The sequence below is a fragment of the Salvia hispanica genome, chromosome 3, assembly GCF_029641045.1.
Source record: "Salvia hispanica isolate PSC_SH4W2 chromosome 3, Shi_PSC_v1, whole genome shotgun sequence".
Lineage (NCBI taxonomy): Eukaryota > Viridiplantae > Streptophyta > Magnoliopsida > Lamiales > Lamiaceae > Salvia > Salvia hispanica.
The window spans coordinates 31,661,855-31,682,060 of NC_142694.1; the positions used below are offsets into that span (position 1 = coordinate 31,661,855).

Sequence of the window (20,206 nt, forward strand, 5' to 3'; positions counted from 1 at the left end):
TCGCAATGATGTAACTTTTTTTTGATGAAATTATATCTAGTGGTAGCGAAGAACAATCATATGCAGACATCACTAGTGGCAAGTTAAACGATATCGCCTGTTTATGCAAAAAATGTCCTTTAGTTGGAAAACAATAACATACTACACATAGGCGACCAAAATTTATTGCTGTGTAATAATTGTAAACAAATCAAAACTTCATGACTGTTTCAATTGATTTTTATAGTTGCAAAATAGATTAGAATTTGACCATAATTCATGCTTTTTTACAATTTGACCAAATCAAAATACTAGTGATGAAAGCACCAGTCTAATTTACCAATATACAAACCAAAACAGTTAAAGTTAAAGAGGGCAATGCTTTCTTTCTCATCCAATGAAGCCGAAAACAACATAGAATTCTTAATTAGTTCAAAAGAAGAGTTTCACTCGCTCACTAGAAATTAGTCATCAAGATTTGAAATATATAAACTGTAACAGACAGACCAATTCATTCTGCACTAAACCATCACCATTAGTCGAATAGAAACTCGCTTAACAAGTCATCGATCAATAGATCCGCGATCTCATTACCTGTTAAGGCGATCTCTTCCACGGGATCTTGCCAGTGCATCTCCCAATCAAGTTTTCTCTCGGCTCTCTGCAGCCCGTTTGCAGATTCTTCTTGGCTAATAAGCTTCTCAACAGTGCTTATGGCTCGTTCCTTCCGCCTTGTTAGCAGCAGTGATCCTGCCAATTTTGACATCACCCAGGGATGTACATCAACGTGCTTCAGGAAAATCTGTGAGAGTGCTGAGTTGATTCTGTCGAATAGCAACATCCTCTCTGGTCTCGACACAGCTACCTCGTAGTGGTATTTCTCCTCAAGGATGTCAAACAACCCGGTGTCCAGAGGGCAATCTGGGATATGCCATAATATTTTAAACAAATCGAAGCCAAATTCTTGGAGGCCTGTTTGGGTTAGCACATCAAGAGTATAATAGGCCTCCCAGCCTTCAGTTCTCATAGAGTATTTCCCGATGGGAGTATGAATCAATGTATTATCATAAGCATCATATTCCATCTTCAGGAGGTGTAGTTGCATCTGTAGCTCTGTTAAAAAAAGGAATTCACAGGATCATCATGACCGCGTGTCCCATGAAAAACTACTACAGTATATTGCAACATGTTAAGAGCACAATTAATGTTGAAATAAATAGTATGTCAAAACAATTTCTTGAAAAGCAATGATATGGAAACGAGGTCGGGCACACATGTTCAATGCGTCAACGGAAGAAACAGATTTAACATTAGTCATTCGCTGTTAAGATCTCAAGCATAGTTATATATATGGCTAGAAAACGTTATCTTTTGCTAATTGATTACCTATTGCAACTTGCAAGGACACACAGAAAACGAACTTCTTCCCATTACATAACATAAGCAAAGAATGATAAAGTTCATACCAATGACTTCAGTACTGACTCTCCCAGAATTTTCTGAACAAGATGATGCTTTCCAAACAAATGGAGTCTTGAGAATTGAGACTGGACTAGCATAATCAGCATCTTTGGAGCTTTTCGAAGAAACTGCCTCAATTCCAAGATGGTCATCAGTAACTTCTTGGTGCATTTCCTAAAACAGCACCAAACAAAACGAGTGAACTTCAATTACCAGAACCTTGACAGAGCTTAAGAATAGGCATTCCCATCAGCATGTAGCCAAAGAAAATGCATCATGAGAAAATTGATGAGAACCGTTGCTAAGAATGTAAGAATAATGAATAGAGAATGTAAGGTTGATGTGCAAGTCTTATTTCATACTCCGTAGCAACTATACATGCACAAAAGCCATCGGACATCTATAGTTACATCTGATCATTAGCAATATCATGTAATTTTAGAGATGGTAGATGTGACCAAATCGCTTACACTTTGATGAGTATCATATGCATGAAAATGAGGTGGCTAGAAACAAAGTAAAAATGGCAAGTAAAAATAACAGATAATTTATCATTTATTTAGAGTATCAAAAATTAATCTCAGAGATTGCATGCCATCAAGTTTCTTTAGTAGGTGAATTAAACTAGTATACCATTTTCTGCATCACAAATTTGCAAAAGTAGCAATTATGTAGTTGGTGACTTTCCTCAGAATAAAAAAGCAATACAGTTAATGATAATATTTCTCAAAAGAAGTACTAGCATCTTTGTAATTTTAATATTTCAGCATCAGCAGATATTTCCACTTTAAGAAATGTGGCAAAAAATGGCATATATATACATGTGGCAAAAAATGCCATCTATAGAAGTGTGGCAAAAAATGGCATATATATCTCACAAACTTGAAAACCAGTTATGACAAAATTAAAAATTTCACCGTCAGACTTTGTATTAGAGAAAATTTTTTAAAAAAAAGACAAAAAAAATAATAACCACCTATGAGTTACTTGTTCCTAAAACATAACTAATGCAATTGCTATTCTATTAATGCAATATATATATGTACGTATTTATGAAAGCATACAAGAAGATTATTTTAAAGGTGACTAAACTTGCAAGAAGAACAGCAATGATGCATCTTCTGACAACCTCCCCTAAAGCGAAGAAAAGATAATCATAAATATATAAACTACTTCTGAATTCTCGCTGCAAAATCTTACTAGGAACAACAGCAATAATACTGCTTCCGACAACCCCCCTGAATCATTGTACAGTATCATGTAAGCCACAATATACCTATCACACGTCTTAAGCAAAAGTATATATAAGACTACAACATGGGCAACGACGCACCACCACGTGTCAATCAGTATAGGCACATAACTGTATTTATACTCAAAACCAATGTTCTTAGATATCTAACACAAACGGCATAAATATGCGTACAAGAAAGTTGTACCATATCGACAGTTTTGGAGAATTTTCTTATCTCATGTAGTGTTTTATGTCAAAATCAACATATATACGAAAGTAATTTTAAGTGTATATAGTCAGTTTAACCATTCAAAAATGAGCTTTCAAGGAGCAAAAGCAATATATGGTCATGTAGAAGAAGAGTATTTTAATGATAGAAATAAAATTTAAAAAAAAACATTCCTTTTGGATGTACAATAAAGGAAAAGAAGATCATAAAACCAGTTGATTAATTGATTTATTAGTTATATTTGGAGGATTATAATTAGGAATATAATCTATCCCTAACTATTCTTTGGGAAGAGTTAGATTGCATCAACAAGATGTTGGTTAACTAGTTCGAGCGACTATTAGGGACCCGACATGATGGTCTAACCAACATAACCACCTAGAGTCTATTAGGGACCCGACATGATGGTCTAACCAACATAACCACCTAGAGTCTATTAGGGACCCGACATGATGGTCTAACCAACATAACCACCTAGAGTTTTGTATCACATAGTACCCACAAACATTGAACTTCGGTTGTTTGCTTGAGTCAAAATTTATTTGTTTGCTTGCCTATGCTCACACATTCATAATACTAACGAAGGGAGGGAAGGTCATAAAAGCACTTGACTAAAATTTGAAGAATGATAGTTAGGGATAGATTATATTCTTTTTAATGATTTAGATTGCATCGGAAAGATGCCAACTCAACTATTTCATCATCAAACAATTCTAGGGGTTACCAACATTGCGTTCTTGCCCACTACAACCAACTAGAAAAGTGTTGCCACATACTACCCCGACACATTCAAATTCGATCGTCTATGTTGGGTCAAATGATTCTTTCCTTTTATCGAGGTGTTCCACTCATGTCGAACCCCATTCAATGAATATATCGGGTAAAGTAGTTTATCTTGTCCATTGCCATTGTGGAGGTGAAACCCTTCGATGGATGTTGGGTCATTTTCCCAATACAACATGAACACGATCTCTAAAGTCCTAAAACCTTATGCTAACCCATATAAGTCCCTTGTGAACACCAAACAACTTGGCGCGATGGATGAATATGTTGACACATTTGTATCTCGCAATGCACAAGTCCACTGTATTTCCGATGCACACTGTGTGGGTTCACTTTTGCACATCCGCTCTAAAGTCTAAACCCATGTGGACTTAGTTGACTTGGCACAATGTGAACTTCAATCACCACTAGAATCCCAAATCAACCCCCGTCCTTCCCATTCTCAACCTCTTCATGGGGCGAAGATATGAGATCATGATTCACCACAAAGTGTCATTACGACATTAGAACCTTACGAGCAAGATTGTTGAGAATTAGAATTGGAGTAAGATTTTAAAAATTTAGTAGCATTTTTTCCCCTTTTGGATCAATACCAAAGAAGAAAGGAAATCAATCGAATCAAATGATTGATTAAAAATGATTTGTAGTTATTATTTGATTGGTATTTTAGGAATAAAGCACACTTTTATTAAATATAAATAGAGTATATCGTGGATGCACATTTCATCGGGAAATTATAGTGGATAATCCAGCTTTACACTAGACAGAGCTTCTGATATAACGGGAGAAAGTTTACGATTGTTTCCTAATTCAGTTTGGTCCATCAATAAAATTTCAAGATCTCCCAAAAAATCATTTTATTTCATTTTACGTTATCGATGTGTAAAAAACTTGGGATCAAATCAAACAGGTCTTATTTTGATGATGCAAGGAATTCAAGTAAAAACAAGTGAAATACAGATGTGGAGGTTTTTCTTGTGTTTGGTAAAAATAAAATAAAATGAAGATACCTAAGGCGAAGAAGCCAAAACAACTTACAAGATAATAGGTAATTATAAGATAGATCTATGAAACCAGTTGTAAAAGAGTTATAAAAAATATGATTGGAGAGGCACAAAAGGAAGTGTGTCTCTCTTTATGTGGTGAGGCCATGGGGGGTTGTGTCCCTCCCCCAAAAGCGTTTGGAAACTTTCCTCTTCCACTGGATATCTATGTTGGAGCTGAGGGCACAACATTTGCTCATGTGTTAAGGATTTCCAATTTGTGCATTCATTTTAAGAGTATATATCATGAAGCGGCTCTTTCATCATCATCCTTCCACAATATTGTGTACTATAGCATATATTGATATATAACTGTTAAAGCCTACTTCTTGGATGTGTCTCTTCATGAACTAAACCACCCCAAGAAGTGGCATCAATCAAGAAAATGAAGTTGCACAGCGGTCAACCTTGTTTCTTTGGAATTAGCCATTCCAGTTAGGTTAACGAAGAATTCTTTTATACCTAGTTAGTAAGCATACAAATACTAAATGCAAATAGCTTATGAAGTTTTTGTGTTTCTTATACATCATGCTTGGCTACAAGCATGACTCAAGCTCACGGATTATACGCCTTTTTCGTTTAGGGTGTCTGGAGAATAATATGGATTCAATGCAGGCCAATAAAGGTCATAATCTATGATTATTTGGCATATATTTGTAAGAAGATCCAACTTGTACAACTAGTTATAACTACCAGTTTATAACTGGAAAAAGGTGAACCATCAATGGTAAACGTAACTATTTGTGAACCCAAAAATCGTACAGCATTAAGGGCCTCCACAAGCACAAACAGAAGCAGCAAAATAGGCATCAGTTTTCCCACACATTTAGACCAATACAGTAGCTATATTTTGACCTATTCCAGGAGCACTGAGCAGCATAGATCATATTGATAGATGTGGATAGGTGTTGCATATTTCATAAAATATTGGACTCGTCCCAACAAATGGATCAAGATTTACCACCAATAAAATCAGCTACAATTATAGATCATAACATTCATCGGAGCAGGATGATTTTATAACATAAACAGCATACACATGATTTTATAAAATAAAGTTTGTAGATAGATCATAGATGAATGACAGGCATAGAGAAAGCAAAATAATGCAATCAAGGAAAAGCAGAGAAAATAGGAATGCAGTAGTATTGAATAGGAGGGATCACATGGCTTCAAAAACTCTGATGAAAGAACTAAAAACAAAGTATAAGAGGCAAAGCAACATTTTATGCGATAGTCAAGCCCCCAAAGGAAAAAAGTGAAAAGATCTAGACCTGAAGGCAGAATACCTTTTGACCATGAGCAGTAGGGCTTGAGCTTTCATTCTCCACTGAAGTTTCACTTGGATGCAACAGAGAAGTTTTGGAAACCAGGGTTGTGATTCCATGTTCAGCAGCCATTATCTCAGGTACATCACAAGCACTGCACTTATCTTTTTCTTCGATCTGAAACGTTAGTTGCTGGTAAGGTAAGTCCTTTACATTTGCTTCCATTTGAATCTCTAACCTAGCTTCTACTGAAGAGTCTCTCTCCTCAATGGAGATGGGCAGACAGGGCAGAGGCTTCTCGCCACTGAATTTTGAAGATTGAGATGAGAAGTGGTCTTTGTGACTTGGATACTGCTTAATCACCTTACTTGTACCATGGCTTATGGGATTTCTTTGCGATAAACATTTCTCATTATCCAGAATATTATGACATGTAAATCTTCCACGAATGCTCCCACCTATTGGTGGAAGAGATCTCGATCTAGATCTTTCAGTTTTATTCTTTGAACCACCGCCACATATCGGACCTGAAAGACCATTTTGTATGGAACTTCCATTATCACTGATCAATGTTTTGTTTGATCTGGACCTTCTTTCTCCATCAGGTGCGGAAAGCATTTCACCTAGTGTGCTACCCTCACCAACTATTTCTAAATCTTGATATTTGTGAGTTATCTTCCACCTCTCTGCAAGTCTCACTTTGGCCTCCTCATTTACAGACCTAGAAGATGCATGGTTATCCTTTTTACTGTAATCAACTAAGGAACTTTTGGACGGCCATTTAAACATCTCCAACCCACTGTCAGTATCACTTTCTTTAGGACCAAATATACACTCATATAATGAATATCCTCTGAACCCAGACTTTATTGCAGCCTCATTCTTGTCAAAAACATCTATCAGTCGCCTTGTAACTTTTTTAGCTATTTTCCTAGATTCTTCAGTTCTAGCCTTTTCAGAAACATGATCTGAAAATTCTGCTTCAAAAAATGCTTTTGTCTTTCTCCATGATAATTCTTTGACACTTGCAACAAAAGGGTGTCCTGTCACTTCTGCAGTGTTGGGGAAATAATTTTGTGAATGATAAGGTGATGAGCCATTTTCATCCTTCATATCTCCAGGGTTAGGCTTTAGGAGAACAATTGGTGTTTGGGGGGTGCTTTTCTTATTCTTCTCCTTCGATTCAATATCTGACCTTTTGCCAGTACTACGAGCTCTGTGCTGATAGTGAGGATCAAGTAGCAGACCATCATCTCTGTTTGGATAATAATTGGTGCCGTGTTTACCTGTTATATCTCTATCTTCTCTCCTTGATTTTCCATGTCCATACTTCACAGAATTTGGAGGGTTCAAAAGAGATGTAGGGCTACCAAGAGAACTGCTAGAAGTGCCCCATTCATCATGCACAAGATTTCCAGAGGAATTCTTTTTTCTACCATCTTGCATCATTGAGTCTAGCATGTCTAAGGAGCCACCCAGATGTTCTGAGACATAAAACTTCTCACTGATGGTGTCATCATAGGTAAGACGTTTGGAATTAAGATTCTGTTGAATGAGTGTCATATCGTCTTTAGAAAGCATTGAGCTTGAGCTCCGTCTTGGTGAACAGTATCCATTTACAAAGGATGATGCTTCCAGATCCTCATAGACATCCTTGAATTCTTGCTGCTTCTTCGGGCATCCCCTACTAGATTGGGAATCATACAGCCGTCTCGTCGGTTCAATGTTAATTGCGGTATTATTCAGCATATAGCTTTCAAACAACCTCTTTTTCTGTCTATGTGCGCTCCACAGGGAAGACAACCCTCCAAGACGTATTAACCTAGCAATGCCACCCAGAGATCGTGTCTTTGGTTCAGTTTCTTTGCATTGTCTTTCCGCCAGTATATTCGATGATGGCCTGTCGGCAGCTCGCACAAAGGAGCTCTCCCTGATCTCCAACGACTGCTAGGTAACATAAAATTATCAAAACATAACCAAACAAATCAATACATATCATTTAACAATCAAATTTTACATAATTATAAAGAAAATAGCTGCAGAACTAACCACATCATTCCTAATGCTTGCATTGTTATGCGAGCCAGAATCCGGGGACACTCTATGCTTCTGAAACTGATGAAGTCCTGCATAAAAAGTTCAAATTAGAACAGCATCACTAATTCAAGTACTACATCACAAATTCCTATATAAAACAATTCACAAACCATCACAAAATTCCTGGAAAACTGAAAATTGAAAAATGTAAACAATAAATAATCCTCCAACAAAAATCCAATCTCATAAATGCTTCATCTACCTGAACCTATCATAAATTCACGCGAGCGGCCATTGTGTGTGTATGTGATTATGTGCGTAAACATAGAAAGTGTCTGATTCAGCTAGTACAGTTCACCATCGATTAAAACGAGCAACGAAGCTCAACCAAACAGCTTTAAAAATGTAAATACAGTAATGTACTAGCAAATTGCGATAGAATCTCAACCAATAGGCTAAATCTGCGGGTATGAAAACAATCAATGCTACCGTCAAAACATACAGATAGGCACAGCGATTGCAGAAATCCAAGCGATAATTGAGATGCAATTATACTAAAGTGTACTTGTTTCAGTACTTCAACAGAACTTTTATCAAAAGCAGGACGATTGCGGTAATCAATTATCGCGCATTACACTACTGCAATAAACCAAAACTAGAGAGAGAGAGACTGCTTTTTTTTTGGTGAAGAAGCCAAGATTTTATTTTTTTTTTCTAAAAAAAAAAGTTTATTTTTGATGAACTACGAATTTTGAAGAATTGGGCTTTTGGAAAATAAGAACTAATTAGAAATACGGGCCCAAGCCCATTAATAATTTAAAAATCAAATATTTTCTCATTGATTAGAACAAAAAAAATTAAGTTTTGTTTTACAAATTCTTAATGTTTGTCATGTTTTAAGTATTGAGTCCGACGACTATTACTATTTTCTTTTTTGAACACTTTAATTCTTTGAATGTGATTTAATAAGTTGTTTTTATTATTAATATTGGGTACTCGTGTTTTTTGGAAAAGCTAATCAAACAAAAATAGGTAAGCTAATCAAAGAAAATAGATTTGTCTACAAAATTATTGCGGTCGGGTATGATAAAATCAGGGTATAAATTCAATTATGTCTTTTTAGAGAAAATGGCACGACCTTCAAATAATTTTATAAAACTAATCAGTGTTAATTTTTAGTAAAAATGTCCCCCAAACAAATTATAATACGATTTGGATATTTTGTATAGAATACTAAAACGATGCGAGTGAACTGTATATTAATCCATGAACAAATGAGAGTGTTGTTGTATTTTATCAAAAAAAGAGTATAATATAGTATAATATAATTACAAAAATTAAGCTGAAAATAAACACTTAAATCAATCAATAGTATCACAATAATCATAATAATCGTTGTTGCGTTACTGCCATACACAAACGTGCCAAAATATTCATCATGATTTAATTCTCAACAATAAGCAAGGATGAATTTCTTTAATTAACGAGTATCATACCATAATTTACACACTCCGAAAATAATATTATTTGCACATAAGTAATTCGGTTCGGACAACAGGTAGTTAACTCTTAAATTCTCTATTAAATCCATAACTTTAGGCTTAATTATTTCTTCAGTAGTGTCTACTGTTTATTAATTGAAATCTAGTTAAAACCTAGAACTCAAATAATCAAATAATTAAAGTGACAACATATGCATGGATCGACCTCTCTACTTTGTAAGCCACCAAATATTATATGCACATGAAAACATTCTGAAGTGTTGATATTATGTTAAGTTTGAAAATTAATCCTTGAATTAATTAATTAGAAACATGTCCATTTGATTGTGAATTTAGTTAGTTAGTACTATAAATTAATTGTTCTTTAGTTTGTCCACAGAGCATCCCATTAGACAACATAGATAATAGGAGTCATAAATTTATCTACTTATAAATATGTAATTAATTAATAGATAATGTAATTCAATTAGAAAAGTGATATCCTGTGGATAACTCAGGATCGTCGTGTAATTAAATTTGTTGGGATAGTTATAGAAAAAGTTCCATCGTTGGATTATGATGGAATTCGGTTTGGGATTATGTATATGATCTAAAAAATATTTGAATACAGTAGGTTGGAACAAATTTGAATCGAAATAAAAATTTCAAACAAACGTTTAATTTTTTTCGACTTGGGTTAGTTTTTATATAATTTAGATTTCATTGGGTTTTTTGTGAAACCAAAAATATAAAAATGTTCAAGTGAACCAAAGAAAATAAGCAGTATCTCATAAAATGAATATATAGCTCAACAATTGTCACCTAAGCAAAATCCTAGAATTAATTTAAGGATTATTATCTGGGGCAGATTAAAGTACTATACAATTTTCAAAAAAAAAATTTAGTTATTTTCATATGTTTGGTCCAACTCAAATAAACATATAGATATATAACATAATAATTTTAATATATTATGACTTAAAGCACAAATATATTGGTGCGTGTATTTTAATTCCATAAAGCCTATTGGCTAGTTATTTTAATGGACATTAATTAGTCCACATAACATGCAGCAAAATATGAGATTGAACAACATGGAACATACTATTATATCGCTAAAATTGATAGGGAAAACACATTGATTGCATTTTGACGTCTATTACACTTTTTTTTTATTACTAATAAAAAACCATCAATTTCTATTTCTAACAAACAAGATAAAAAATAAATTTCCGAACAAGAAAAACAAAGAAGATGAAAATCATTCGCAGGAATTAACAGCACTCCTCATTTCCCCCAAATTAGAAAAAAAGATTAAATACAAATTGAAAAGAGCATGCATCGAATTCATGTAATATAACACACATTTATATATACGTTAAGATCAAAAGCTCTATAAATTTAATTTGTAAAGAGTAGAGTATAAGATAAATATACCTTCAAAAGATGAAAAGCTTTTCGACCTTGTGAGGCGAGCTCCCTCCATTTTCTTGAATAGATGATGAATTTTTCAATTTAATCTGATTATATATGATTCGTAACACAAACAAAAAATAAAATTTATCAGTAAAGAAAAAGAATTGATGAGCAGATATTGCCAAATGATAAGAGAGAAACTAACCACTGCAAATATTGATCTCTTGTATGCAACTCGAAATATCAAGCTTAGAGTTAGATATAGAGAGAGTGAAAAAAATAAATGTGCTTAGAATACATACAAAATATTTGGTGTGTGTGTGTGTGAGAGAGAGAGAGAATATATGTGAGTAGGATTATTAAAGTATGTAACTGCATCCAACAAATAGAAAGTGTAAGTGATTTATTTGAATTATTTTAGTATTTATTTCAAAGTCTAATTTAGTTATTGTATAGTAGGATTTCTTTGTCATTTTTTGGCAATGAATGTAATACAATAATAAATACATTATCAATCTATACTGTTTCTACTGACAAGCAATTAGAAGCAACCATAGGATTAATTTGTCTAATTATATCTCACTTATAAAAATAGGAAGAAAGGAGATATATGCATTAGAAGATGAATTCTAAGGATCGTCATGATACAATCTTATTGTATTTATATATTTTGTGGATGATTTTTCTAACTTGACTATGAGGGAACGACGGCGTTTGAACATTTGTTTTCCCCCTTCTATAAAATGGTTTGGTTATTTCAATTGGTGCCCTGGGAATAATCTAATTAAATCATTCTAAATAACTTAATTTAATAGAATATGGTTACACTAGTATAGTTAGCAGATTCAAATTCAGAAATAATTAATTATCCTACGCATTTTTATCACGCAAAATACATAATATAATCATATAATACTTTGCGAAAGACATATGCGTTGACTAAATTTAATAAATGCAAAACGGTTGAAGACGAATATCACAGATAATCTCAAACTTGTCACCTCTGTAAACTTTATGACTTATAAGCAAGCCTCCAATTAGGATTTTACCAACTTTAGAGCATCCACAATGGCAATAGGCCAGCCACTCTCTCTCCCTATCACGTCAGCAGCACTAAAAATTTCCCTGCCACATCAGATTTAGGTCAGCCGCAATAAAAATAATTAAAAAAATACTATATTTTTACGGAATTAAAATTACGATTAAATTACGGAATTAAATTTACGAGACATATACGAGAAAATCCAGTAATTGCATTAAAAAAAAGTACATAGATAAAAACAAAAGTACATAGATTTAAAAAAAATTACATAATAAAGAAAAAAAACTATTGCCGTGCAGTCCTCCGTGCCCACAACTCTTCAATTATATCCTTTTGGAGTTGAATATGAGCATCCACTTGGGGCATGTCGGCATACGCTTTGAAGCGGCCGACTTCATCGAGAGGTACCCACGTCGTACGCTAGGAGTGGTCGTCCCGTGGCTTGGATCGGCTTCATCGTCATTGGCCCAACTACTGAGTTGTACGCCTTCGTCTTCGACGATCATGTTGTGCAGGATAATGTAGGCGTACATAATTTGGGAAACGCATTTGACATTCCACAAGCGCGTTGGACCTTTAATTGCCGCCCATCGAGACTGGAGCACACCAAATGCGCGCTCCACGTCCTTGCGCGCCGACTCCTGCCGTTCCGCAAAGTAGGCCTTCTTTTCATCACTTGCGTGCCTGATCGTCTTCACAAAGACAGGCCACCTAGGGTATATCCCATCCGCCAAGTAGTAGCCCATATCATGGCGGTTGCCGTTGTCAACAAATGAGACGGCTGGACCGATGCCCTGACACTTCTCGTTGAAGAGAGGCGACGAGTTCAGGACGTTGAGGTCGTTGTTCGACCAAGCCACCCCAAAATATGCATGACAGATCCACAGCCGGTAATCAGCTACGGCCTCGAGGATCATCGTGGGATTCTTTGACTTGTAGTCGGTCGTGTAGGCCCCCTTCCAGGCAGTCGGACAGTTCTTCCACTCCCAATGCATACAATCTATGCTGCCTAACATCCGGGGAACCCGTGTTGCTCTCCGTGCATCTGCATCAGATCCTGACAATCTTGGGGATAGGGCTGCGAAGGTACTGCTCACCGAAAATATTTATCACGCCCTGACAAAAAAACTTCAGACATTGCAGAGAAGTCGTCTCACCGATGTGGAGGTACTCATCCCACATGTCTGCCGCGCCTCCGTAGGCCAACTGCCTGATTGCCGACGTGCACTTTTGGATAGGGGTGTGGTCGGGTCTGCCAGCCGCATTGTGCCTGAAGCGGAAACACAGATATCGACGCTTCAAAGCGTTAACGATACACATAAACAACTCCCTGCGCATTCTAAAACGGCGCCTGAACATGTGTGCGGGAAACCGCGGGTTCTCTGAAAAGTAGTCGTCATATAGCCGTTGATGTGCAGCTACGTGGTCCCAATCAATCACTGCTTGGTGGTGGACAACCGGTGGAGGGCGAGGTACCGCCTGCTGTTCCACCCGTCGCATGTACCGCTCCATCTCGCGGTTCATGTAGGCCTACATAGCCTCGTTCATCTGCTGTTCATACTCCTCAGCATCCACACCACTACCACCCGCGTTACTCATCGCTCAATGATGCTCTTGTACAGAAAGTTAGAGAGAGAGAAAACTCGTTAACACAAGTGGTGCAAATGAAAATGAAACTAAAATCGCGTATATATAGGTTTTCAAAAAAAAACAAAAAAAAAACGAAAATAGGCGATGGCCGATCGCTGGCCGATCGGCACGCCACAATGGCGGCTAGCGCATCGGCTAGCCCACGCCGATTTTCTAGCCGATTCGCCGCTGGCCGATCGCAATAGTTCAGCTAGCCGATCGGCCAGCGCCGCGAATCGGCTAGCCGGTCGGCTGGCCGGCACTGTGGATGCTCTTACCAAATATCTTTAATGATATAAACTTGATATTTTGAAATGTAATCGCTTCATTTCACCTTACTTGAGTCACTTATTTTTGCACTCATTTTGGAAAAATTGTACCTCCTCTGTCCCAATTAAGTTGAGTCATATTCCACTTTGGGATGTCCCAACTAAGTTGATTTATTTATCTTTTTAACATAAAACAAAATATCAAGTTACTCTTTCTTTATCTTTCCTACTTTATTCCTCTCTCCTAGTTTTCAAATGACCAAAAGTTATGTCTCAACTTAGTTGGAACGAATGAAGTAATAAATAGTTAAAGTGGTGAGAATAAAGTAAGAGAGAAAATTTTCTCTCAAACTTTACTCTTCTACTTTAACTATTAGTTATCATTGTTCCAAAACGGGTGCATAAAAGAAATGACTAAACTTACATAGAGGTCATTTTATTTCGCACCTTTTAAATTTAAATGAGAAATTGTAAACTTCCAAAAAGTCAATTAAGTTATTGGCATGTAATATCAAGCTACTTTTGACAATTTTACTGTAATTTTTTTCACGAATTTCAAACTAATAAATAATATGTTTTTTCCTCTTTATTCTTAGTCACATCCTTTGTTCGTATATCATATTCTAATTGACACATACTCTTTAATCCTTAGTTGTCCATTTCCTATTTGTCATTTGTTTTATTTTAATTTACTCCACTCATATCAAAAATTAAAATTGTATAAAATCGTCTGTCGAATTTGAAATGTTTCATTTCAAAGTGGGTTGAGAAAAGCACATTTCTCTTTTTGTTAGTATTATTTATAATGCTTTTAATTGTTTATAATGTTATGAATACTTATTTTAATTACCACATATTCTTAACTATCAACATCATTATATTCTCCTCAACCTCTTCTTTTTTTAATCAACTCATCTTAGAATTTATCTTCATTATTTGAAATAGAAAATCTTATGTCTCGTGCATAGCACGGGTGACGATACTAGTTATTAAAAAATTATAACTTTACCCACAGAATTCTCCGTTGGTAAAATAAAATGTCAAACTTCGTCACTACACCATTGGAAATGACGTCAGAAATATTACCAATGGTAAATCCTTTGGTAATCCATCGGTAAATGCCAACGGAAACTAATCGATACTTTTAATCAGGAGTCTTTCAAAGATGTTCATCCATAATTCTACGTGGAGATAAATCATTGTTTTATACAAAAGATAAAAGTAACAATTGAAAAACAAAATTGAAGGCAATGACGTCTTATTTCGGCACACCCTAAATTGTACCTCAAATTAGGTTTATGAGATTTCCTTAGTTTAGATATTTCCATGATTTCAAAAATTGTATAGAAAATTATATTCCCATATTTTCATATATAAGGCCCTTTTCATTGGGTTGATCTTCCATATATTATCTGTTAAGTACATGTAATTTGCTTGATAGTGATATTATCTTTACAAAATTGAACCATAATATTTCTAGTGCATGGCCATCAATCACACTAAATTTTGGATATACCATAGTACCCTTATAATGTTTTCTTCCGTAAATTCAATTAGTATTAATATGTCATTATCAAATTTTAATTTAAGGCACGTTATAGTGAATTGAGCTCAGAACTCTAATGTATGACTAGATTTAGCAAAAAAATAATTTATTAAAACTTGCTTAGAACTATTACAATGCGAATACTTAACTATTACAAAAATAACTCCTAACTAATAAACACTTTGAGTGAACATTGTGAATCCTCTTCGCCTTTAGTGAAACAAAGCTCGGAGTATAAATAATTATGCTAGGCAACATATAATGTAACATCTCGTAATTTAGAACCCTAATTTTAGAGCCCTAAAATTTATTATGGATGACGTGGGAAAAGCGAATTAATTGATAGATGAATTTATTGCATAAGTTCCTTTGACCGAGTCAAGTCTAGGTTTGCGTTGGAGGTTTGAAAAGTCAAACTTGTTGACTAATGTGACGTGGCATATGTGATTAATTAATTTCGTTTCCCCATGTTTTGAATTCTAGAACCTTTACTTACGTTGTCGTTTCCTTTCATGGTTTTGCTCCTTTTTCGTTTATTGTACCAAGACCTTTTGAGACCACCTTTGAAGTTAATGGGGAATTTGCACCTTTCTACTTTATTATCTCGCAATGAGCCGCTTTCACTCTTTTCTATCCTTATTACGTGAACATACTTGTTCGTTCTATTTTCTTCCAAGGCCATGTTTGGTTGCCAGGATTCTGTCTGGGAAAGTAATCTGATTCCTTAAATTTTAAATTCTTGTGTTTGTTTCAGTTTTTAATCAAACTGGGAAAGTAATCAGAATCTGAAAACAGGGAAAGTTAGTACAATTTTCCAGGATTCTAAATCCTAGCTTTTCTTAGTTATTCCTTTTTCCAGTTTTAGGATTCTTACATATATAATGCAATATAGTATAGTTTTATTATTATTATTATTATTATTATTAGAATGTTTTAAAAATAATTTAAAATTATAAATCATACTACTTAATTTTAGAAAATAAATAACTATGATTAAAATTATCATAGTTATAACTTATTTTATAATAATTCATAATAATAATTAATAATTTAATAAATAATTAAAATATAATTATACAATATAAATCATATGATAAATAATAATTATTATTTTTATAAATTAATAATTAATCAATAAAGTTATAGTGTAATTTTCATTTATTAAATTTATTCACTTATAACGTCCTTAAATATTATAATTATAATACTAATTTTTATTGTTATTATTATTATTATTATTATTATTATTATAAATGAGTATAATATTCAAACTATAATTATATGTATTATTTTATATTATGATAGATAATCCATGTTTAAACTATTAATTGTAATAATAAATATAATAATATAATAATTATTATTATTTGTAATTAATAGTTTATTAAGAATTTTATATTGTTATTCTTTTTATAAATAAAAAATAATAAGTATATTTTTAGTTTGGTGTTTAAATTAAATATAAATTTAAAATCTTGATATTTTCCAAACACAGGAAAGTAAAGTTACTAGGAATCATATTCCCGGGATTCATTTTCCTTGCCAACTTTACTTTCCCGTCAACCAAACATGGCCCAAGAGTTTTCCACCTTATGGTGCAACTTTATTGTGCTTTCTCTTGCGCAACTGTTTTCCCTACAATTGCTATTGTGTGGTCTTTCTTTGGACCCTACTTGTAGAAGGAGTTAAACTTTTCTTTCAAATGTACCACATCACTATTTTGGGTTTGAATAAGTACGCTAACGACTCGAGTGAAATGAATCAGAATGCCGCCTAGACGCAACGTGAGGAACGAGGAACCCTCTTTCCGGGCTTCGGAAGAAGAGAGCGTGACGCAACTTATTAAAATAGGAAGAGAGCCGTCCTTGCTAGTCGGCCGGTCTCGTGGGCGAAAAGCGTGGCCACGCTTTCGTCGCACCATGGAAAGATTGTGATTGCGACTGTGGAAATTGATGAGAAAATGGGGAGTTATTTTGACTGGCCAGTCTATGAAAATATTTTGTGATACTCGTGATATTCTTTTATAACTGCTTAAAACTCGAGTTCACTATGGTAAGGGTGGCATAACTTATTAAAATGTTTTGGCAACGAGTCCACTGGGTATTTCAAAATACTCAGCCCTGCATGTGTTTTCCTTATGTGCAGGTTGAACGGCGACGAGTGGTGGCGGGTGTTGAGCAAGTTAACTAATTAAGATGGAAATTATGAACTTCAAGTGTAGTTGTGTCTTCATACATAGCTGCTCTTTCTCTTGGTCGCTTTCGGCTGAGTTTTGATACACTTTAGTATTATTTTGACACCTTGCACTTTTCTTTCGGTTTTTGAGGCCTCATACTTTTCTTGTGGTTTTATCTTGAAAACTATGTCATACTCTTGAGATTTTGATCGTTATTTATGAAACCCCTTTCTTTTACTTATTTAATCTTCTAGGTTAAGTCGCTGGTTTATTGCTCTGATATTTCCATTAAATGATTTAGTCAAAACTCTTTAAATGAAACCCTAGGCTATGTTGAATTCCTTAAGTTCGTGTTGGTAGCAGCCGCCGCATTTATTGTATCCCAGGATGGCGGGCTGTTACAGTTGGTATCAGAGCCTAGGTTTTTCTTTCCGCTCTGGACCCAAGAGTCTTTTCAAAATTTAAGTTGTCTTTGTAATCACTTTCTAAACGAACTAAATATGGAAGGCTCAACACCGCAACTCGTCTCGTTCAACCATAAAGAAAGAGGTACAGAATATTTCTATGATTGAAACTTTATGCTCTTGGAAATTTTGTTGGAAAATGTTATTTGTTGTGAACGTAGAAAGCATGCCATAAGTGTTGAGAATATTGTGCGCTTATGAAGCGATGCTTCTTAAATGATGACATATTGTGAATGAGAAGCGATGCTTCTTGAATGATGAATTGTTGAATGATGAGAACTTGTGAAAATTGTGAAATGCGAATGTGATTACGTGAGGATTTTGTTGAAATGTTGTGAAATTATGTTGGGATGTTGTGACGCTTAGAATTGGACTTTTGAACCTAGCATGCCTTAGCTATACGATCACAGCGCTTATATCGACAATAGAAACGTGGGACGATTAGCGTAAAGCGATTAGAGTACTTAGGAACTCGACGAAACGCGAACGGAAAATGCACGAATAGTTATCTTAGGAACGAGAACTTTTGACGCGACGCTACCTTTGTACCATCACCTTGTGACTTTTATACACTTTCACAGCACCATTTGAGATCACACACTTGTTTTTCTTTTCCACCCTTTGTGACGGTGCTGACTTTTCTCTCCATTTCCCTCTTTTGTAGATGGCCCAACCCTACCATGCCCTGATGCACCACCGTTACGCCAAGAATAGACACTTTCCCGTAAAGCGCTTTAGGGAGCTGGAATGGGACAGAAAAGAGTTCCTCCTGAAATTCATCACCGATTTCTACGGCCACTGGCTGGACGCTTACGCATATGGAACTACCCATCACGAGGGAATCATGCGCCTTATCCATATACTACCTTCCCCTTGGAGCGAGTGGACTGCTCAAGCCGCAGCTTCATATCATGCCCTATGGGGCGGACTATATCATGCCCTATGGTCCGCTCTAAGCATTTTATTTATTTTAATCTTTTCTATTTTACTATATACTTTATATAAATTGATGCTCTAAAAGGTATAGAAAAATTTTTGGAAAAATTATAAATTAAATTATTTTAATTTATTTGAAAAGGTAAAAATTATTGGAAAAAGTATAAACAGATTTTCTTTTAGTTTAATCAATTTTTATTTTAAGTAAAAAATATTTTATAAATTTTAATACTATTAAATTAATTAAGTTAATTAGGTTAATTGGTTTATAATCAAATCATTAATTTGGTAAAGCACACTTGACTTTTAGTTTTAATGAAAAATGTTAAGTTTGCCAAAACATATTGTTGGAACTAAAAGGTCAAACTGAACAAATCATTTTTGAATTCATATTGGTTAAATATCATTTTTTAACACAATCAACATACACACATTAATATTGTGTTTTTTATTTATAGAAAAAGTATAAAATTTAGTTATAAATTAATGATTCAATTATTTCGGCTAACCGGTCGGTTCTTAATTAAGAATCGGAAGCGAACTGAAACTGGTAAATATCGTGTAAGAAAAACATGTGGAAATGTGAGAGGTCTAATCCTTTCATTTCCTTAAGACCTTTGGCTTTTCATATCATGTAACCTCTATTTGGTTTATGGTGTCCCTTAATGCTAAGACCTTTGAGGTGGCCTCCCCTATCCTATAAATAGGTGGAGCTTTGGGAGATGAGAACACACCAACAATCATTCTCTCTTCTCTCTAAGCTCTCAAGCATTCTAGTTCGCATCTTAGGAGCATTGCATAGCTCGGTTCTCGACTCCAATTCAAGTTCGCCGGAGCCTACGAATTTGAGGTGCTTCAACTCGGTAGGAGGAAAGTCGTTTCATCTTTGGGGACGTTGCGCCAATCCGTGAGCACTAGCCGGGGCGTATCTCGTCTTGCGGAGAGAGGGTTACCTCGACTCGACTTGAAGAAGACAATAGTTTGCATCTTGTTCTCTTATTGTATTTCTTTTATTTTATTTACCTTCTAGTTTTTTGGTTCTTTTGTAATAGCAAGAGTTGCCCGTGTAAAAGCTACACTATTTCCAACATATCGGTTATCGGCCGGTTCCTGTTCCATTACTGGTTAACCAAAAAACCGGGTACAGAATACGTACCACCCCTAAAACAAACTATGAACACAATGACACAAGATGTAATGTGGTTCGGCAATG

General features: G+C 34.9%; 1 protein-coding gene across 1 annotated transcript; it reads right to left on the reverse strand.

The window, feature by feature from the left end:
* Positions 1 to 345: 345 nt before the first annotated feature.
* Positions 346 to 8,656, reverse strand: LOC125213297 (uncharacterized; the record flags this gene model as incomplete). Its single annotated transcript, XM_089066533.1, has 5 exons — positions 346 to 1,092; positions 1,446 to 1,614; positions 6,004 to 7,941; positions 8,047 to 8,123; positions 8,524 to 8,656. Coding segments are annotated over 5 exons (2,895 nt in total), but the record flags the coding sequence as incomplete, so codon positions are not given.
* Between the last annotated feature and the right edge of the window lie 11,550 nt (positions 8,657 to 20,206).